Consider the following 23,325-nt stretch of genomic DNA (forward strand, 5'->3'; position numbering starts at 1 on the left):
GGGCAGTGATTTCCAGCCTTCAAAGAGCAATGCCCCCTTCTTGTTTTTAAGCAAATATTTTTTACATTCCTTCATTAGGCTGAAACTAAATCCATAGATGGCTTTCTACATACATAATTTCTAAAAGATCAATATCATGCCCCGTAATGTATGGGAGAAATGGAGAAATAAAAGGATATACATACAATAATATATGTTTCAGCAGATATATGTCAGGAAGACTCTACTAGATGCCAAAAATATTCTTACAAAATGTAAAGCACCTTAGGGGTGTGGTAGGTCCCCATTTGGAAGCACTTGTGTAGTGGTTAAGAGTGGGCTCTGGGAAACACCTCCAGAGTGGCAGAGTAAGGACCACTGGAAATCTGCTCCTCCACAGAGCAATGAGAACACTTGCAAATATGATCACAACCGACCTTCCCAGAACTCTGGAAGTGAAGCAAACAACAATCTGAGGGGCATTTATTCAAGGAAAAAACAAACAAACAAACAGATAAATCTCAGTAAGAAGAGTGACTTTGTGAAGTTTTAATTTGCCTTATTCTCACCCCACCTCCACAGTCGTCTTAAAAACCAGTAGCCTCAGTAGCTTTGCAAACTTGCAGCCTAGAAACCAATGAAGGAGAGAAAATGAGTTTTGAACACCCCGAAGCTCTTTCTCTCCAAATTGCCACTGCTTAACTTGCCTGGCAGCTCTCTGAAAAGCTCCATTCTCAGGGCTTGTTTTTATTTGATCTGATTCACAGCTCATTCTGAATCAGCCCTATTCATATAATGTATAAAAATAAAATAGAAGCAAATGTTTAACATCATAATGCCTGAAGGGGCAATACCACTTGAGACTAAAAAAGGGCTATCCAAAAGACTTTGAAAGAAAAAACAGGGAATAAGATGTCCGTAGGAAGCTTTGAAAAACTCTGACACAGATAGCCACAAACATGTGCAGGGCTGTGAGCATGCCCAAAAGAAAAGCCCCAGGAAGGTCCTCATCTCTCATCTCTGGTTGATCTTGAGGCTCTGTCCACACAGGAAGTGAAGGCTAACGAAGAATTTTAAACTGCCTGCGGGATAATTAAAGACTTTCCCCAACACACATACAAAGCTACTTGGCTAAAGCTGGGGTGCTTTTGGCTCAAGGTATTTAAGGAAATCTCTGTCCAATTGTTATATGACCACTGAGCTAACTCAGCTCACTTCAGTGGCCATACGTGACAAGAAAAACAGACTTCACAGAATTAGTCCAAGAAGGTCACTAAGTAAACGAGCAGCAGCAGCAAAAACAACAACAGCAAACATCAACAATAGGTGCTAGAGAACAGGAAATCTGATTTTAAGAATTGCCACCTTATATTATTTTAAATGTCCAGTTTTCAACAAAAATTATAAGACACAGCAAGGATGAGAAAAGTATAGCCCATACACAGGAAAAAAAAGCAGCCAAGAGAAATTGTTATTAAGAAAGCTAAGACATTGGACTTACAAGACAAAGGTCTTAAATTAGCCATTATAAATATGTTCAAAGAACTGAAGGGAAACCATGAGAATTATATCTCATCAAATAGAGAATACGAATTAAAAGATAGAAATTATGAAAAGGAACCAAATAGAAATTCTGGAACTGAAAAGTACAATAACCAAAATGAAAAATTAGAATCAATGAACTTGAAGGTAGGCCTTCAGATCATCCAGTTTGAATAACAGAAGGAAAAAACAAAAACAATACCAAAGCCCCAGAAACAGGTGAGATGTTTCTGATGCAGTTGATGAAGTATATTAACATTTTCCTAATGGGAGTCCCAGAAGAAGAGGAAAGAGAGCAAGTAGCAGAAAGAATATTTGAAGAAATGATAGCCAAAAATTTCCCAAATTCAATGAAAGATATTATTATGTACATTGAAAAAGTTCAAAAACTCCAAGTAGGATAAACTTAAGATATCTACACTTAGACACATCATATTCAAACTGTCAAAAGCTGAAGACAAATAGAGAATCTCTTTTTTACTTTTTTTCTTTTTCAAATCTCAGACCTGAGTGAAACAAAGAATCTTTAAGACAGCATTTAAAAAATGATTTACCACGTACGAGATAATCGATAAGATGATTTTAGTTTTCTCTCTTATTCGCTCTATTTTTCTCTCTTCTCCATTTCTATTTATACTTCATACATATATAAAAAGTTAACTCAAAATGAACCCCAGACCTAGATGTGAGATCTATGATTGTAAAACTCTTAGAACAAAACAGAGGAGCAAATCTTTGTGACCTTGGATCAGGTTATGGTTTCTTAGATATGACACCAAATGTATAAGCAGCCAAAGAAATAATTAAAAAGTTGGATTTTATAAAAATTAATTTCTTTAGTGCTTCAAAGAACACCATTAAGAAGTGAAAAGAGAGCCCATGGATGGTAGAAAATATTTACAAATCACATATATGATAGAGAGCTTATATGCAGAACATATAAAGAATAGTTACAATTCAACAATACAAAAGTAGGTCAATTTTAAAATGGGACAAAAATACGAATAACCATTTTGCCAAAGAAGATATACACATGGCCAAGAAAAACACAAAAAGATGTTCAACGTCATTGGTCATTAGAGAAATAAAAATTAAACCCACCATGAAATACCACTTCACCCCATTAGGATGGCTACAATAATAATTTTAAAAAAAAAGAAAATAAAAGTCATTTGCAAGAATATGAAGTTGGAACTTTTGTGTATTGCTAGTGGGAATATAGAATGGAGTAGCTGCTTTGGAAAACAGTTTGGCACTTCATCAAAAGAAATTAAACATAGAGTTACCATACAATCCAGAAATTCCACTCTAAATATATGCCCATGAGAAATAAAAAACATATGTTCACATAAAAACTTTTACCTGAATGTTCATAACAACATTATTCATGAAAGCCAAAAATGGAAACAACCCAAATGTACAACTGATGAATGGATAAATAAAACCTGGTTTATCCACACAATGAAATATTATTCATCAATGAAAGGGAATGAGGTACTGATACATGCTACAACATGGACAAACCTTGAACACTTTACGCTAAGTGAAGGAAGCCAGACACAAAAGGTCACATATTACATGACTCCATTTATAGGAAATGATCAGAAATGGCAAATTCGTAGAGAGAGAAAGTAGATTCGAGGTTGCCAGAGTTGGAGAAATGGGGAGTGACTGCTAATAGGTATGGCGGAGGGGAGAAAAAATGTTCCAGAATCTGATGATAATGATGGTTATACAAGACCACAAATATACTAAAAATGGCCTAGTGCCGTGACTCATGCCTGTAATCCCAGCACTCTGGGAGGCTGAGGCAGGAGAATCTCTTGAGGCCAGGAGTTCAAGAGCAGCCTGGGCAACATAGTGAGATCTTGTCTCTACAAAAAAAAAAAAAAATTAAAAACTAGCCAGGTGTGGTGGGTGTGTCTGTAGTCCCAGCTACTAGGGAAGCTGAGATGGGAAGATTGCTTGAGCCTGGGAGGTCAAGGCTGCAGTGAGTCATGATCTTGCCATTGCAATCCAGCTTGGGTGAGAGACACCCTGTCTCAAAATAATAATAATAATACATAAATAAAAATATACTAAAAATTATTGAATTGTGTACTTTAAAGGAGTGAATTTTGTAAATTTTGTAGTATGTGAGATCTATCTATCTATCTATCTATCTATATATATATTTTTAGAGGCAGTCTTGCTCTGTCACCCAGGCTGAAATGCAGTGGCACGATCTCGGCTCACTGAAAGCTCCACCTCCCAGGTTCATGCCATTCTCCTGCCTCAGCCTCCAGAGTAGCTGGGACTACAGGCGCCCACCACCATGCCTGGCTAATTTTTTTGTATTTTTAGTAGAGACGGGATTTTTACTGTGTTAGCCAGGATGGTCTTGATCTCCTGACCTTGTGATCCATCTGCCTCAGCCTCCTAAATTGCTGGGATTACAGGTGTGAGCCACCTCGCCAGGCTGTGAAGCATATTTTAATAAGGATGTTAATTATTTTTATTTATTTATTTATTTTTGAGACCAAGTCTCACTCTGTTACCCAGGCTAGCGGAATACAGTGGCGTGATCGTGGCTCACTGCAACCTCTGTCTCCCAGGTTCAAGTGATTCTCCTGCCTCAGCCTCCCAAGTAGCTGGGATTACAGGCATGCACCACCACGCCCAGCTAATTTTTTTTGTATTTTTAGTAGAGACAGGGTATCACCATGTTGGTCAGGCTGGTCTTGAACTCCTGATCTCAAGTGATCCTCCTGCGTTGGCCTCCCAAAGTACTGGGATTATAGGTTTGAGCCACCACACCCAGTCAATAAGGATGCCATTTTAAAAAGAGTGGGCTCTGGGGTCAGCCCCCTTGGGTTTGTACTTCAGGTTCTGCCACTTATTGGCTGGGACTTTGGTTAAGTTACTGTGCCAATAACAGTAATTACCTTAACATGCTGTTAAGAGGTAGAAGTAAATTAATACATGTCAGCACTTAAATCAGGGAATTGCAAAAAAAACATATGTTTGTAAACATGAGCTACTTGTATTCTTTGAAGGTGGCAAATAATGTTTTTTCCAACACTATTGTGTGCCTTCAGTGTATATTCTCAGTCCTCCAATGCTAAGGCTCATGATCTAACTCCAGGTGATTTTCCTAAAACCAATTTGGCCAGAAATATGGTTAACAAGAAAATGTTTGAAAATAAGCATCTTTGATAACTGTCCAGAATTAGCAACTGCAATGCATCATGGGATATTTTTACAAACCCTTAAGCATCTTTAAGCAATTTGGTCTACATTCTGAATTTTTCTTCTATACTATTTTACTTGGAATTCGTTTTTAGATCATTCTGCTTTGCAGACAGTGATTAAACTTGAAGATAATTTTACAATATAAAAGCCCAACTAGATGAGTCATACAGAGCATCTACAAGAATGTATAGAAGAACAATCTCAATTTCAAAAATGCACCTACGATGTGTAAAATGCCGTATGAGTACTAAGGGCATAATGAGAATTAGGATTACACACTGATTAGGGCAGTGTCCCAGATGTGAAAGCTGGTTAATTTCTGCTCTAAAATGTGCTTTGAAAAGCTTTGTTTATAGATTAAGACCACCCATTGCAGCATGGAGTTTTTATGCATTAAATTTTTTTTTCCAACCAATTCTGTTTATTCAGTGCTTGCTCTATGCCCTGCACACTGTTACATGCTGACAAAACAACAAAAATAAAATAGATCAGACACTGCTCCCCCTGTGGGTGGGTGCATCCTGGTGGGGAAAAGCTGAGAGGATGACACCAACCCTTACCCAGAATCATCCAATCAGACCACACTCACTCCAGCAAAAGAACACAGGGAGGCTTCTTCATTTAGAAGGAGTGAAGCCTTTCATTGAAAAATCTTTCTTGATCCTAGTAAGTGCCACTGTCTCTGTCTTTTAAAATTGTTTCCATTTTGACTGTGACCTTTGTATAATGAGTTGATCAAGCTGAGCTCTTCCAAGGTGAGGCCAAACCGTTGCTGTCCCCCTGCCCCTCTGAGTAGCCCTGACTCCCTCCTCACTGAGCCATCATATTCTATTTGCTGTTTGGACTGCAGCTAAACATTGAGCAAGCGTCTTCATTAAACTGTCCAGTGATTCATAGCTGCCTTCCCCCCAGAGGTTACACATAATTCAGAACTCATCAGCACACTGGGGACAGGCGACCGAATCTGCTATCTTGGATTTGCCCACTTGGGGTTTCATTTGCTACCCTGGGATCTAATTATTCTGCCCTGCTGTGCCCTTCTGAGGTTCCTGAGTCCCCAGCCCTCTCCTGAAGAGCTAAAGAGCCCAGACCATGGCCTCTGTTGGCGTCAACAGCGGGGCCACTTTGTGCAAAACTGTAGCCCCCCTGAGGTGAGGCTCTCTCTTGGAAGGAAACATCCTTCATGCAGGGGACCTATGGTGGCAAACCAGGAAGCAGTCTGTCCTTGATGGTCTGCAGTAGTAAGGCGAGAAGGGTCACACAGCAAGAGACAGAGCCAAACTTGTCACTCCTGGCTCTGGAGTGTGGCGAGCAGAATACACCTCTCACACCCTCTTGTACTCTTCCTCTGAGCCTCCCTGCTGGCTGATTTCTGGTTTTGGCAGTCTGGGATTTGGCTGGGTCATGGAGAAGAGGACATCCTGAGTCCCTGAGACCTAACTGGACAAATTGATTCATCACAAACTGTGGACCACTGGGACCTGGGTGTTGAAGAAGAAATAGATGGTGGAGGATGAGAGATCGTTCTCAGGCCTCCTTTACTTGGAGAGGAGAGGGCCCCAGCCACATACCAACCAGGAGCGGGGAAGACAGGTTGAGGTGGGTGTGTTTGACCAGAGCCTGTGGAGGGAGGTAAGTATGAGGCCAGTGGCTCCTGAGATCCTTGCTAGGAAATCCATCAGGCCATGTGTTGCCAGCCTACACTGCACTGACCTCACAGAGGTCAGCTGATGCCTAGCAAATCATTCCCACCCCCACCTCAGCCCCTATTTAGCCTCCACCCTCACTCTCACCCTCACCCTCACCCCTCCTCACCAGCCCTACGCTCAGGCAGCCCCTGCTTCTTACCAGTGACCAATACTAACTAGATCAGCATCAGGCCTACCTCTATGGTAAGCACTGTACCTGGATGACCTGATTTAATCATTATAGCCACTCTATCAGGAAATGGTAACTACTAAGATTACTTTCATTCTACTGATGAAGAAAATGAAGCTCAGAGAGGTGAAGTCATTTTCTCAAAGCCACACAGCAAGTAGCTGCCCAAGCCAGAGCTTGACATAGGAGTGTGGCTGTGGTGATCATGCACTGGCTGATCTGTCTGGGGACAGCCCACACTAACCTCCTCAATCCAGGGGAGTCTTAGCCATACTCTTGTTTTCCTGGACCACCTATAACTTCTAAGGTGCATGGGTGTTTGCACTGGTGAGGCCAAGTGTCTGATTTTTCTTTAAAAATACCCCAAAGTAACAGAAATAGCACAGTCATCTTAGGACACTGGGCATCCCTCTTTTTCTGACTGCTTTGACGTACTTGGGTTGATGGAAACATATTGCCTCTAAGAAATTCCAGCTGTGTGACTAATAATGAAGGCAATAATAGCAGCTAACATTCATTAGGCACCTGTTATGCTCGGCTCTGTGCTGAGTGAAGCAGGGAATATTGTTCTCTCTGCTGTAGAGGAGAAAAGAGGCACAGAGAGGTTGTGCCTTGCCCAAGGTCACACAGCTTGGACAGCAGCAGAGCCAAGTCTTGACCTCAGATCCCACTGAGCCCTTTAATCCCTGTGCTTCACGGTCTGGGTACGTCCTGAGTTGTGCTGGTCTCAGCCCTGCAGTCAGTCAGAGCATCTGATCAGGCATCATTTGATGAAAACCTACTACAAGCCAGGCAAAGGAAGGGAAGAGGAGTCTCGGGCAGTGGTCTGCAGTGGAGGGTGGGTGAGGGTCCCAGGCCAGGAAGAACAGTCCCAGGGTGATGGGATATTTGAGTAAGGCACCAAAGGAACAAATGGTGTCAGGAAAAGGGGAAGTAATTTGGAGCAGGGACCTGAAAGAGGACAGGGTTACCAAGAGCAAGATCTACCTTCACAATTTTGTATTAATTCTGTTTAGCGCCTGTGGGGTTATTTGTAGGAGTGCCTCATATGGACTTATTTGATGATGGGAGGTATCTGAATCAAGGAGCTGGGAAGGATAACTTTGAACTGCACTTAGCTACAAAGGCTGTGTGTGTGTCTGTGTGTGTGTGTGTGTTTGTAAGGAAGAGATATGGAGAATGCCAAATAACTATCTTTTTGTCATTTTTAACAATTGCAGTGAGTTTTTGGGGTGACTATTTTGGTCTGTTTTGTCATCCCATATACATGCAGGGCTGCTATATTATAATTCTGCAGGTTTAAAGTGTTCTTTAAATTTCTGTTCAATTTACAGAGACAAGGTTTTGTCTTACACGTGCCCTCCAGCTTACTATGTCTCAGCTCATTCCCTTCCAATGAACCGAACTATTTTTAATTCATGGTAGCACTTTGCTACTCATTGAGCAATTTCATTTCAACATTCTCCAATGAATGTGTGCCCCTACTGGTGAGTTAATACTGCTCCTACAACTGTGATCCATTCCTGAAACATGAGGAAGTTCAGGCACTTCTAACTTTTAGTTTTGCTTAAAATGAACTTGTAACTTCCTACCATCCCCATTTGGATGCTTGTGTAACAGATAGTGTTTTAGCTTTATTATTTGTGCATGAGACTCATTTTTGGCTTAGAAGTTCTACCTAGCTCAATGCCTGACCACAGAGGAACTTATGCCCCAATTTCCTCCCACACAGACCTTGATAAAAATTCTTCCTACTTAAACTCTTAGGATTTTTTTCCTTTATTCTTGGTGTATTGATTTGGACTTAGGGGGTCTCAAGGAAAAATGGAATTTCCCTGGGATCTCAAGCTCCCTCTAGCCAGCTTGTGATAAAGCTGTTCAGGGCAGTGAGAGAACCCCACAGCTGGTTTTGCGGAACAATTTCAGCTTTACTCCCATTTCTATATCTCAATGAAAGGTGACAGTATAATCAAGGAGAATCTCATCTTTACATTCAAAAAGAAATCCTATACTGCTGAAGTCATTTAAAAGGTTGTGGTTAATGGTCAGAAGCATTTGAGTTTATTCCCAGCTCACCAGATGTATGACCGTGAGCAAGCCTTTTTGGGCCTCAGTTTCCTCATTTGTAAATGGGGATATTAATAACATCCACCTGATACAACTAAAAAGAACTGGATAAGATCATGCATACACAAAGACTGATGCATAGTAAATGCTAAATAAATGTTAGCTCTATTAGTCCCAGGGCACTGACCCAGAGAATGCTTGGCTCCAATACTTCTGCTATTAACTGTAATATTCTATATCAAGGTAGAGAGGAACTAGTATAGGCATATGCAGCAGCTAAAACTATGACCTCTTTTTGGTGGTTGCTGTTATAAGGCATGATTGATTTTTATCACTAGGAACCCAAACTGTCTCTTCAGTAACATTTCTAATTCATTTGCTAAAACATTCTTTGACAATCAGACTTTTCTGCCTATGCTGTTGAATGGTCCTCAAAATAGAACAGAAACATCAGATTGAGTCTATCTTGTGGTAAATGTGTAACATTACTATAATGTGACATCAGCCAATGCCATTGTCAATCAAACTCACCACACTGAATCCTTGGTGAGTTTGGAATTCACGTTCCCATCTTCTTCCAGGAAGATGTCCATTTGCAAATTGGCATCATTATCATGGGCAGAGAAATAATTGGTAACAATTCTTGCTGGTATTCCAAGGCATCGTAAAACTACAGGAAAGGACAGACCACAGCTAAACACATCACCAGCATTTAATAAATAGAGTGAAAAAACCCTTCTTGTAGGGGACTTTCTTCCTGACCAACATGAAAAGCCCTCTGGACATGTTATCCTCAAATGTTCCATGCTGGAAAAGGGTGGTCATTCAACCCCATGGGGGTGGTAGAGAGAAATCTTGCTGTGTGATCCTTCAGAATTGCAGCTGGTATCAAAGGAAGCCAACTAGAGTAGAATCCCAACAGGGTTCTAATTGTTTCATTTCTAAGCATATGATCATCAATGTAGTATTATTTTAGTCCCATGAATGGGACTATGTTCCTGAAAATACAATTTTAAAAACCCACTAATAGGAAGTTCGGAATTTACAGAGCAGGTCCTTGGTGGAGTTTGCTCTCTTGGCCAGAATTTGCTCCTGTGACATGCATTGGAGGGTGACACCACAGATTCATTTTAATTCATTTTAATAGATAACAAATTATCTGAATACCTTTCTTGCCATATGTACCTACTGATTAAACTTAATCCAAATGCCCTCCCTGGCTCCCAGGACACCAGACATCAGACATCAGGGCTCATTGAAAATAATTCAGCTGACAATTTTAAGATTAATGACTTGGCTTGCCTTTTTATTTTCTCCTTCAGAATAGTTTAGCATTTTTAACCAAAGACTACCCACCTCCTTCAACAGAACAACCTCGGAAGTCCAAACTGGAGTCTGGTAGAGATTCAAGGGTCCCCCTCCTTAAAGGACTTGATCTTAATGCCCCAAACAACAGTGGCAGCTGCCATGGGCCTCCCGTTCCCATCTTCCTTTCTTGATTTTCAGCCCTGTTCACCCAGGGTCTTACCAATAAAACGATTGCCACTCTCATTCTGTTTCTGGCTGAACACAAATTGACATTATCCCAGACATGACTTGGTCAAGACTCTGCCTTACCCATAATTTCAAGAAAGTGAGGCTTGACTTTAGGCACCTGTTCCTCCTTCCCCCAATTTCCATCTTCAGGTTTACTCTCATTGTGACTTCCCCACTGTGTGTTTCTGCCTTATCTTAATTTACCGCCAAAGCCTGCTTTCAGGCATAGATTGGATAATCCTTTTATGCCAAAGACATGAATGGATGTAAGGTGTTCACTATTTTATCTTGTTGTGAGCCAGAAGGAATTACACTGGGATAGTGAAATTGTAGGCATGGGGAGAACTTGGGTCCTTTCTGTCTTCCTAAAATTATTTCACAAGAGTGGTTGCCTCTGTTGGGCATCTTTTACCTTGTCTTGGTTTGGGAGCCTGGAGGGAGGGGATGACCTCCAAACTTTAACCTACCATGAAGTTCAGGCTTCTATCTGGAACTTCAGAGACCAGTGCTTCTAGGGGACTATACTTTTGATTTTCATTGCTCCCAAGAAATATGTATTCCTTCTTCCCTGGGTTATATTTAAATGGCTAAGAAAATAATCTTATCCTGTTTGATACTATGGGAAAACAAAACAAAACTCATGACTTTTTTTTTTTTAATTTAGATCACCAAGTCCTAGACTGTTGAGACTTTGAGCTAAAACAAATAGGTTTTGTAATCATTTTTTAAAATGACCTCCCTCCAGCCTCCAACCCCTCGCTTTGTTTTTGATTTAAAAAATGTTAACTAGGTAAAAATTCTTTATTAATGAGCAGGCAGAAAGGACACCCCAACTTGAGCTTAATGTTTCTCCAAGGCTGTAGAAATGGCTTGTGAATGAAAATCATTACCAATGAAGAAGACATACTGAAATAAATGTATTTTTAAAAATATTCACTGAATTAATTGTAATATCGTCTGGGTCTAGAGAGGCAAATGCCACTTTGAAAAATGATGCATGACGCTGAAGAGAATAATTCTGTTCTCATATGCTTTCCTCTACAGATTGGATGTTGGGTGGATTAAAAACCAGAGGGGAAACTGGAGAGGGAAAGATTGTCCATTATGTTCTGATCTCTAATTGCTCAGGGGCATTGAGACATGTGGAAAAATGAATATGAGACCACCTGCTGTAATACCTTCCATAACTGGGATAAAAATTAAATGGATATATTTATAAACTTCTCAATAATAAATAAATACGCATATTTATACAACTTCTCAATGACAAATAAGCAATATATATCTTTCCTTATTTATTATTTTAGTTTTAACTGTTTTGGTTTTTTTAAAATGTGGTGGCTGAAAAGAAAATGGCTTTTTTCTCTATATTTTTACTGTAACCCTCTATTTCTTTGGGTGTTAAGTGATGGATTACACAGGAAATAGTCTATCATTCTTTCTATAAAGATTCTGCAGTCAAAGAGAAACTATGAGCATATTTGGCCCGCTACAATTCAATTATGCATTCACTACATCCCAGAATGGCTCACCCATAAATTCTATGGTGTCAACAGGAGCTGCTATGTCTCTTTGTTAGGTTATAGATAAAATGTCTTAAAGTGAAGTTTCCTTTATATTAAAAAGAAATTACTCAATTGGATACTTACATGTGTTAAAGACACCAGCAAAAACCCAGCATTGGCCATATCGGACTGGATTCTCAGAGCTCCGGTATTCCAATAGAATGTCAACACTTCCAGTCCAGGCCGATGGGGGGACGCCATAGGCATAGATATTGTCCCAGGATCCAACGAGGACACCTTCATCATCTTTGGCATTCACCTAAATGAGTCCATGAGAAGTGAGAAGGAAGAAAGTTCATTTAGGTTTGTCTACTCCAGGCTATGCATGGCGCAAGCTATGGCTGCCATTGCCTTCTATATGTTGTGCCCAGTGAAAAGAGTTCCACTTCTGTTCAATTTATCATTACATTGTTAGAAAAAAAAGATGCAAAAACTAAATGTGCAAGAGGAGACCAAATAACCAAGATTGACTGTTAAATAGCATATTATTATAGCAAGGCAAAGTTGAACGGCAGATAGGAGGAGTGTGACAGCTACCTGATTGGAAGAAGACATACCTAGGACACTTGGTTTGGGCTAGAATAGTGCTCAAGAATGATGTGGGGAAGAGAGGAAGAAGACCTACAAAAGATAAAAGCTCGAGTAGGGATCTTGTCTTGGTGGAAAGAGAATTCAAAACTCACACATGAGAAATTAGTGGTCTAATGGATTTTGACTTTCATTTTGAGTTGTAGACTCTAATGAATTAAAAAAGTTAACAGATGTTGTCAGAGAATCAAGAGTTAAGAAAATAGATTCCCATGGGATGCTTACAGAGGTTTTTTGTTTTTGTTTCTCTTTTGTTTTCTCTTCTCTTTTCTTTCTTTCTTTTCTTCTTTCTTTCTTTATTTCTTTCCTTTTCTTTTTAAGCTAAGGTCTCAATCTGTCACACAGGCTGGAATGCAGTGGTACAATCATGGTTCACTGTAGCCTTGAACTCTCAGGCTCAAGTGATCCTCCCACTTCAGCCTCCCGAGTAGCTAGGACTACAGGTGCATGCTCAGCTAATTAAATTTTTTTTTTTTTTTTTTTTTTTTTTTTTGGTAGAGCCAGGGTCTCCCTATGTTGCCCAGGCTAGTCTTGAACTCCTGGGCTCAAGTGATTCTCCTGCCTCAGCCTTCCATAGAGTTGGAATTACAGGCGTGAGTCACCATGCCTGGCCCAGAGCTTCTTTTTTCCTTTGTAAAATTCACTTAAGTATTCCTTCTTATGATTGTTTAAACAGATTAAAGTTTTAGAGTTTTCTTAGAAGGTATTTCTATTTCCATAGAGAACCTGGGATGTTATGGTTTAAATATGGAAGAGACTTTAGCAGAGAAAGGCAATCTTGAATATCTGGATAAAACTTGCCACACCTTCAGACTACATTCATCTTGTAGCAGCAGACCTAAAGTGCAGGAGCAAAGACCTTTTGTGTTTAGATAATAAAACAAAGGCCAAGAGGTAACAGTTTCAAGGCATCTTGCCTGTTTTTTTCTGGGCACTGCTGAATCTACCTCTCTTGGTGTAAAGTTGGTCATGTTTAATTACAGTCAGAAGAGTTTAGGTAGGGAGTACAGGAGCTTTTCCAAAAACTGGTGCCATTTCAACAATGTTTACATTGACATTACAATGGTGTGGAGCCTTGCTACTTGAGGCATTCATGGATCAGCAATATTGGCATTCCCTGGGAGCTTGTTAGAAATTCAGAATCTCAGACCCCTCCCAGAACTCTTGAATAAGAATTTGCATTTTAACAAGATCACTGGGTGATTTGTGTGCACATTAGTTTAGAAGCACAGGTCTGAGTTATAATGCAAAGACATTAGTAAGCAATGTGAAACATATGATTGAAGCATGTGTGTTTTGATTATGAAAATCACAGAAGAGACATTAAAACATGGTGAGCTTTTATGTGTTTGCTGCCTCACCAACTAACAACTCAGCCTCATCACCTGCCTAGACCCCTCTTTTTGACTTGCTGTGTCTAGTTGTAGAGAAGTCTGTCTTCTCCACTGGTTTATCAATTCACTGGGAACAAAGAAAAAAGATCTCCGTCTTTCTGAGTTTTACCAAGTGTTAGCAAAGACTGGATGCTCTGTAGTTGTTCAATAATCACTCATATATTCAACAAGCATATAGGAAATGTACATTTGAGTAAGAATAAGACCTTATGCCTGGAGAGAGACGGTCAAGAAACCAATCAAGTGGAGGTAAAGATTACTGGTATTAAGACAGAAAAATGTAGAGGTAGAGTGGGAACCTGATGAAGGGAGTTATCAGTTAGGTTGGAGGGTGGTGGTGGTGATGCTGGGGGGCCTAAAAGAGGGAGATGACATGCAAACTGGCCAGAAAAGGCCATCTACATAGTGGAAACAGTTTTAATAAATGTGTAGTGTCATGAAACAATATGGCAGGCTCTGGGACCTGCTAGGAGCTCTGCATGGGTATTATGTAAGTAGGCAATACTGAATGAAATAAAAAAAATACTAGAAGAAAACATGCAAGATGTGCAAGCATCTTTTACTGTGAATGACAAACCCTTCACTGAAATTTGAGATTTACTCTAGCACTGAGTGGCATTTCCCAAGGAGGGTCCCTTCTGGGGAGTGTTGTCTAGAAGATCACTATTCAATTTGGTTTAGACATGCTATTTTCCCCCTTTAACTCTGTGTCCAGTCAGGTTAAAGTGAAGAAGAACTTTAGTAACCACACAGTTAATTTGTTCAATGTAGGAAAAAATGAACTCTTTGGGGGTCTCTAAAAGACCTTGTTCAGCTAATTGCAAACTCATGCCTTTGATACAAATTTTGACTTTAGCTTATAGAGTCATGAAATGACTGGAGTGCAGCAGGCTTTAGCCAAACATTCTGGCTATATTAAAGATCAGTACTTCTCCTTGCAGTTGGATTGATTATTTAAAAATCTGTATCCATTATCGTGAAGATTGAAGAATGCCTTGGTAGGCTATGATGTGGTTTGGTCTCTGTGGGTAGGTAGATTTAGCTTTAAACTCACATTATCATTCCCTTATCACTGAGACATAAAATAGGCTCTATGAATTTCAGAGGTAAAGCCTCCTAAACTGTGATCCTGATAACCGATTTTCAAACAGATAGCCATTAATTACAAGGGCTATTTATAGCATAGGGCTGAACTCAATCAGCTAAGGGGGAGAGTAAGGAAAAAAAGCTCTGTCCTCTACAGACCTTTTAATTGTTAATGCTGAGCTGTTCCCCTGTTGCTAGATAAATCACAACTCTCATTTATTAGCATTTGGGCAGATTAGCTACTGTTTTCTAATTAGAACATTGATTTCTAGGGCGCTCAGGCCATGAAAGAGATAAGTTTTTAGTGACAGATGTAATGGGTTAAAATAATGTCTCCCCTCCTAAACAACAAGATACGTTTGGAGGACATGTTTGTCGTTTTTCATGCCACAGTTGGCTGTTTTAACACCCTCTCATGATCTCAGGGTTTGACCAGTGGCAGAATCAAGTGTCTTGGTCTTGGGTCACTGGGGGTCAAGCAGACAATACAAGTCCAGGACTATGAACAGGAGGCATTATTCAACTTCATTAAGGCTACACTAAATTGCCCTCCCATAATACCTACAAAATTGGAAAAAATTTTCAAAAACCCCTAAAAGTCATTATCAGCATAATGCAGTAAACTTCAAAACATGGTGCCAACAAAAGATGAAGATTATGGAGTGAAGCAGAGAGGCAACATGGCTCAGCTCCTAAGCTTAACCATCTTACCAGCTAGTCAACAAAAACCTGAGATTTCTAATTTATATTTCAAAATCTAGAAAGTAATAAATATAATCAAAATGCTGATCTTTTTGGACAGACATGTAATCCCAGCACTTTGAGAGGATGAGGCAGATGGATCACTTGAGGTCAGGAGTTCAAGACCAGCCTGGCCAACATGGTGAAACACCGTCTCTACTAAAAATACAAAAACTAGCTGGGCATAGTGGCATAGTGGCACATGCCTGTAGTCCCTGCTACTCTGGAGGCTGAGGCAGGAGAATCACTTGAACCGGAGAGGCAGAGGTTGCAGTGAGCTGATTGTACCACTGCACTCCAGCCTGGGCAACAGAGTGAGATCCTGTCTCAAAAGAAAAAAAAGCTGATCTTTTTATTGTTCTGAACAGAATGGTGGAAACACCTGCTGTGGAGAAACGAGTGAAAAAGGATCTGCACCTTAAAAGAGGTAGAGATTCTGGAACACAATTGGGAAATAATACAAGCTGAGCATATCCCCCAATGGAACTGAGATATACTTCCAGTTGGTGGGGGTGGGTTCTGGAATGACAGATGTAGGAGAATCTTAAGGGAAAGAGCAGACCCTAAGCATGCTACCAAAGATTGTTTATCTTCCAAAACTGTATTCCTCACTCCAATCTCTTGCAGAGTACTGAAGAGTAGAAAGAATGTGGTACATTGGCCTCAAATTGTAGTTCAGAAGCGAGATCAAATTAATCTTAGATTGAGAAGAATTTATTACAGCAAATAGAATGTCTAGAGACAAGAATGATGCAAGTTTGAGCATAAATATAGGGAAAAGAAACTGCATGCAGAGGAAGAGACAGAAAGAGAGAGAGGGAGATATCATGAAAAAATATACATAGAAGAAAACAAAATTAAGGAGCATAAGTCATTTTCTCACAACCTTTTAGGAGATCACAGATGAAAGGCAATAAATTGAGGACTAAATCATGCCATTACAGAGCTAATAATAAATTATAAACTGCAAGAAACAGAATACATATTATTAAAAATAAAAATTAACGACATAGAAGAAAACTTGAGATAATCAAAGAAAATACTAATAAAAAACCAAAGTGATGAATTATTTAGAGAGATTCTAAAAGTTCCATAGTTACAGAAAACAAAGATGATACAACATAAGGATAATTACTGTCCTTAAAATAGAGAACCCAAGGATTTGGATCATCATGGTGGATGGGAGGCAGGACCAGATTGCAGCTCCGGACAGAGCAGCATGTGGAGGCTCATACTATAAATTTTAGACCCAGATTGACTGCAAGAACAAACCAGCAATCCTGAGAGGACCCACAGACTCTCTGAAGGAAGCAGACTGCTCCTGCAGGACCCGAGAGACCCCCACCAACTACTGTGAGTGTCCCAACTGTGGAAGTGGGAAAGGGAGACCCTCCTCTCCCAAACACAAATCTCCACTGGAGAAGCTGAAGGCCTGTTTGTGGGAGAAGTTTCTGACTTCACCTGGAGCTGGGTCAACTTGGAGAGCTGAGGGAAATACAGGGGTAGAGAAAGTAGCAGAAAGGCCCTGGGAGCTTGCTAGGTCCCCTAGCAGGCCATCCCTGCCTGGCATCACAGAGATCCATCAGAAGAGTGGACAGAGGAGCAGAGGATAAAACTCCACATGGAGAAGGAAATCTCTAGCTGAACTCTGTAGCAATTTGAATGGGGTGAGAAGCCTCCTGGCCAGAACTTGGCCGAGGGTGCAAATCCAGTGTGCAGACTCCACAGTTGTGGAAGAACCAAGCCCTTTTCTTTTGCAGCTGGAAGGTGGGTAGACTGGGTCAGGTTTTCAAACCCATCTTGCCCTCCGCCCGGAAATGGACTCAGGGCTGTTGAGAGGGGACACGGTGGGAATGAGACCGGCCCTTTGGTTTGCATGGCAGCTGGGTGACTCCTTTGACTGCCTGCTTCCCCCCACTTCCCTGACAACCTGCATGACTCAGCAGAGGCAGCCATAATCCTCTTAGGTACACAGCTCTAGTGACCTGGAAATCTCACGCCCATCTCCCACAGCAGCTGCAGCAAGACCTGCCCAAGGAGAGTTTGAGCTCAGACACGCCTAGCCCAGCCTCCAGTTGATGGTCCTTTCCTACCTACCCTGGTAGTGGAAGACAAAGGGCATATCATCTTGGGAGTTCTGGGGCCCTGCCCACCACTGGTTCCTCCCCATACTACCACAGCTAATGCTCTCTGGAAAGCACCACCTCCTGGCAGGGGGCCAACCAGCACAAAAATAGAGCATTAAACACCAAAGCTAAGAACCCTAACAGTGTCCATTGTACCCCCCTGCCACCTCCACCAGAACAAGTGCTGGTATCCACAGCTGAGAGACCCAGAGATGGCTCACATCACAGGATTCTGTGCAGACAATGCCCAGTATCACTCCAGAGCTGGGTAGACTCACTGGGTGGGTAGACCCAGAAAAGAGACAATCACTGCAATTTGGCTCACAGGAAGCCACATCCATAGGAAAAGGGGGAGAGTACTACATCAAGGGAACACCCCATGGGACAAAATAATCTGAACAACAGCCTTCAGCCCTAGGCCTTCCCTCTGACAGAGCTTACTCAAATGAGAAGGAACCACAAAACCAACCCTGGTAATACGACAAAAACAAGGCTCTTCAACACCCCCCAAAAATCACACTAGTTCACCAGCAATGGATCCAAACAAAGAAGAAATCCCTGATTTACCTGAAAAAGAATTAAGGAGGTTAGTTATTAAGCTAAACAGGGAGGGACAAGAGAAAAGTGAAGCCCAATGCAAGGAAATCCAAAAAATGATACAAGAAGTGAAGGGAGAAATATTCAAGGAAATAGATAGCTTAAAGAAAAAACAAGCAAAAATTCAGGAAACTTTGCACACACTTTTAGGAATGAGAAATGCTCTGGAAAGTCTCAGCAATAGAATTGAACAAGTAGAAGAAAAAAATTCAGAGCTCAAAGACAAGTTCTTTGAATTAACCCAGTCCAACAAAGACAAAGAAAAAAGGAATAAGAAAAAATGAACAAAGCCTCCAAGAAGTCTGGGATTATGTTAAATGACCAAACCTAAGAATAATCAGTGTTCCTGAGGAAGAAGAGAATTCTGAAAGCTTGGAAAACGTATTTGGGGTAATAATTGAGGAATACTTCTCCGGCCTTACTAGAGACCTAGACATCCAAATACAAGAAGCACAAACAACACCCAGGAAATTCATCGCAAAAAGATCTTTGCCTAGGCACATTGTCATTAGGTTATCCAAAGTTAAGACAAAGGAAAGAATCTTAAGAGCTGTGAGACAGAAGCATCAGGTAACCTATAAAAGAAAACCTATCAGATGAACAGTGGATTTCTCAGCAGAAACCTTACAATCTAGAAGGGATTGGAACCATATCTTCGGCCTCTTCAAACAAAACAATTATCAGCCAAGAATTTTGTATCCAGCGAAAGTAAGCATCATATATGAAAGAAAGATACAGCCTTTTTCAGACAAACAAATGCTGAGATAATTCACCATTACCAAGCCACCACTACAAGAACTGCTAAAAGGACCTCTAAATCTTGAAGCAAATCCTGGAAACACATCAAAACAGAACTTCTTTAAAGCATACATCACACAGGACCTATAAAACAAAAATACAAGTTAAAAAGCAAAAACAAAAAACAAAAAAACCAAAGTACACAGGCAACAAAGAGTATGATGAATGCAATGGTACCTCACATTTCAATACTAACATTGAATGTAAATGGCCTAAATGCTATATTTAAAAGATGCAGAACTGAAGAATGGATAAGAACTCACCAACCGTCTGCTCCCTTCAGGAAACTCACCTAACACATAAGGACTCACATAAACTTAAAGTAAAGGAGTGGAAAAAGGCATTTCATGCAAATGGACACCAAAAGCGAGCAGGGGTAGCTATTCTTACATCAGACAAAACAAACTTTAAAGCAACAGCAGTTAAAAGAGACAAAGAGGGACATTATATAATGGTAAAAGGCCTTGTCCAACAGGAAAATATCACAATCTTAAACAAATGTGCACTGAACACTGAAGTTCCCAAATTTATAAAACAATAACTAATAGACCTAAGAAATGAGATAGACAGTAAGACAATAGTAGTGGGGGACTTCAGTACTCCACTGACAGCACTAGACAGGTCATCAAGACAGAAAGTCAACAAAGAAACAGTGGATTTAAACTATACCTTGGAACAAATGGACTTAACAGATATATACAGAACATTTCATCCAACAACCACAGAACAAACATTCTAATCAACAGTGCATAAAACTTTCTCCAAGATAGACCATATGATAAGCCGTAAAATGTGCTTCAATAAATGTAAGAAAATTGGAATTATATCAAGCACTCTCTCAGACCACAGTGAAATAAAACTGGAAAGCAACTCTAAAAGAAACCTTCAGAACCATGCAAATACATGGAAATTAAGTAACCTGCTCTTGAATGAGCATTGGGTCAAAAACAAAATCAAGATGAAAATTGAAAAGTTCTTTGAACTGAATGACAATAATGACACAACCTATCAAAGCCTCTGGGATACAGCAAAGGTGGTGCTAGGAGAAAAGTTCATAGCCCTAAAGGCCTACATAAAAAAGACCAAAAGAGCACAAACTGACATTCTAAGGTTACACCTCAAGGAACTAGAGAAACAAGAACAAACAAAACCCTAACCCAGCAGAAGAAAAGAAATAACCAAGATCAGAGCAGAACTAAACAAAATTGAAACAAACAAACAAAAATACAAAAGAAAAATGAAACACAAAGCTGGTTATTTGAAAAGATAAATAATATTGATAGATCATTAGCAAAATTAACCAAGAAAAGAAGAGAGAAAATCCAAATAACCTCACTAAGAAACGAAACAGGAGATATTACAACTGACACCACTGAAATACAAAAGATATTCAAGGAATTAAACAGCAAGATGGCCGAATAGGAACAGCTCTGGTCTACAGCTCCCAGCGTGAGCGACGCAGAAGACAGGTGATTTCTGCATTTCCATCTGAGGTACCGGGTTCATCTCACTAGGGAGTGCCAGACAGTGGGCGCAGGTCAGTGGGTGAGTGCACCGTGTGCCAGCCGAAGCAGGGGCAAGGCATTGCCTCACTCGGGAAGCGCAAGGGGTCAGGGAGTTCCCTTTCCAGGGGTGACAGACGGCACCTGGAAAATCGGGCCACTCCCACCCGAATACTGTGCTTTTCCAACAGGCTTAGGAAACGGTGCACCAGGAGATTATAGCCCGCACCTGGCTCAGAGGGTCCTACGCCCACGGAGTCTCGCTGATTGCTAGCACAGCAGTCTGAGATCAAACAGCAAGTCGGCAGCGAGGCTGGGGGAGGGGCGCCCGCCATTGCCCAGGCTTGCTTAGGTAAACAAAGCAGCCAGGAAGCTCGAACTGGGTGGAGCCCACCACAGCTCAAGGAGGCCTGCCTGCCTCTGTAGGCTCCACCTCTGGGGGCAGGGCACAGACAAACAAAAAGACAGCAGTAACCTCTGCAGACTTAAATGTCCCTGTCTGACAGCTTTGAGGAGAGCAGTGGTTCTCCCAGCATGCAGCTGGAGATCTGAGAATGGGCAGATTGCCTCCTCAAGTGGGTCCCTGACCCCTGACCCCCAAGCAGCCTAACTGGGAGGCACCCACCAGCAGGGGCAGACTGACACCTCACACGGCCGGCCAGGTACTCCAACAGACCTGCAGCTGAGGGTCCTGTCTGTTAGAAGGAAAACTAACAGAAAGGACATCCACACCAAAAACCCATCTGTACATCACCATCATCAAAGACCAAAAGTAGATAAAACCACAAAGATGGGGAAAAAACAGAGCAGAAAAACTGGAAACTCTAAAAAGCAGAGTACCTCTCCTCCTCCAAAGGAATGCAGTTCCTCACCAGCAACGGAACAAAGCTGGACGGAGAATGACTTTGACGAGCTAAGAGAAGAAGGCTTCAGACGATCAAATTACTCCGAGCTACGGGAGGATATTCAAACCAAAGGCAAAGAAGTTGAAAACTTTGAAAAAAATTTAGAAGAATGTATAACTAGAATAACCAATACAGAGAAGTGCTTAAAGGAGCTAATGGAGCTGAAAACCAAGGCTCGAGAACTACGTGAAGAATGCAGAAGCCTCAGGAGCCGATGCGATCAAATGGAAGAAAGGGTATCAGCGATGGAAGATGAAATGAATGAAATGAAGCGAGAAGGGTAGTTTAGAGAAAAAAGAATAAAAAGAAACGAGCAAAGCCTCCAAGAAATGTGGGACTATGTGAAAAGACCAAATCTACGTCTGATTGGTGTACCTGAAAGTGACGGGGAGAATGGAAACAAGTTGGAAAACACTCTGCAGGATATTATCCAGGAGAACTTCCCCAATCTAGCAAGGCAGGCCAACATTCAGATTCAGGAAATACAGAGAACGCCACAAAGATACTCCTCGAGAAGAGCAACTCCAAGACACATAATTGTCAGATTCACCAAAGTTGAAATGAAGGAAAAAATGTTAAGGGCAGCCAGAGAGAAAGGTCGGGTTACCCTCAAAGGGAAGCCCATCAGACTAACAGCGGATCTCTCGGCAGAAACCCTACAAGCCAGAAGAGAGTGGGGGCCAATATTCAACATTCTTAAAGAAAAGAATTTTCAACCCAGAATTTCATATGCAGCCAAACTAAGCTTCATAAGTGAAGGAGAAATAAAATACTTTACAGACAAGCAAATGCTGAGAGATTTTGTCACTACCAGGCCTGCCCTAAAAGAGCTCCTGAAGGAAGCGCTCAACATGGAAAGGCACAACCGGTACCAGCCACTGCAAAATCATACCGAAATGTAAAGACCATCGAGACTAGGAAGAGACTGCATCAACTAACGAGCAAAATAACCAGCTAACATCATAATGACAGGATCAAATTCACACATGACAATATTAACTTTAAATGTAAATGGACTAAACGCTCCAATTAAAAGACACAGACTGGCAAATTGGATAAAGACTCAAGACCCATCAGTGTGCTGTATTCAGGAAACCCATCTCACGTGCAGAAACACACATAGGCTCAAAATAAAAGGATGGAGGAAGATCTACCAAGCAAATGGAAAACAAAAAAAGGCAGGGGTTGCAATCCTAGTCTCTGATAAAACAGACTTTAAACCAACAAAGATCAAAAGAGACAAAGAAGGCCATTACATAATGGTAAAGGGATTAATTCAACAAGAAGAGCTAACTATCCTAAATATATATGCACCCAATACAGGAGCACCCAGATTCATAAAGCAAGTCCTGAGTGACCTACACAGAGACTTAGACTCCCACACATTAATAATGGGAGACTTTAACACCCCACTGTCAACATTAGACAGATCAACGAGACAGAAAGTCAACAAGGATACCCAGGAATTGAACTCAGCTCTGCACCAAGCAGACCTAATAGACATCTACAGAACTCTCCACCCCAGATCAACAGAATATACATTTTTTTCAGCACCACACCACACCTATTCCAAAATTGACCATATACTTGGAAGTAAAGCTCTCCTCAATAAATGTAAAAGAACAGAAATTATAACAAACTATCTCTCAGATCACAGTGCAATCAAGCTAGAACTCAGGATTAAGAATTTCACTCAAAACTGCTCAACTACATGGAAACTGAACAACCTGCTCCTGAATGACTACTGGGTACATAACGAAATGAAGGCAGAAATAAAGATGTTCTTTGAA

The 23,325-nt window shown here is 40.9% G+C and overlaps 1 protein-coding gene across 2 annotated transcripts in view; it reads right to left on the minus strand.

The window, feature by feature from the left end:
• Positions 1-23,325, minus strand: part of F13A1 (coagulation factor XIII A chain) — a 164,704-nt gene that overhangs the window by 56,344 nt on the left and 85,035 nt on the right. For both annotated transcript variants that reach the window (XM_024248827.3, XM_063725327.1), the window contains exons 8-9: positions 11,883-12,057; positions 9,229-9,367 (exon numbers count right to left, since the gene is read on the minus strand). In XM_024248827.3, the coding sequence (XP_024104595.3) occupies positions 9,229-9,367; positions 11,883-12,057 (314 nt within the window). The remainder of the gene's footprint in view (positions 1-9,228; positions 9,368-11,882; positions 12,058-23,325) is intronic.

This window comes from Pongo abelii, chromosome 5, assembly GCF_028885655.2.
Source record: "Pongo abelii isolate AG06213 chromosome 5, NHGRI_mPonAbe1-v2.0_pri, whole genome shotgun sequence".
In the NCBI taxonomy this organism is placed as follows: domain Eukaryota; kingdom Metazoa; phylum Chordata; class Mammalia; order Primates; family Hominidae; genus Pongo; species Pongo abelii.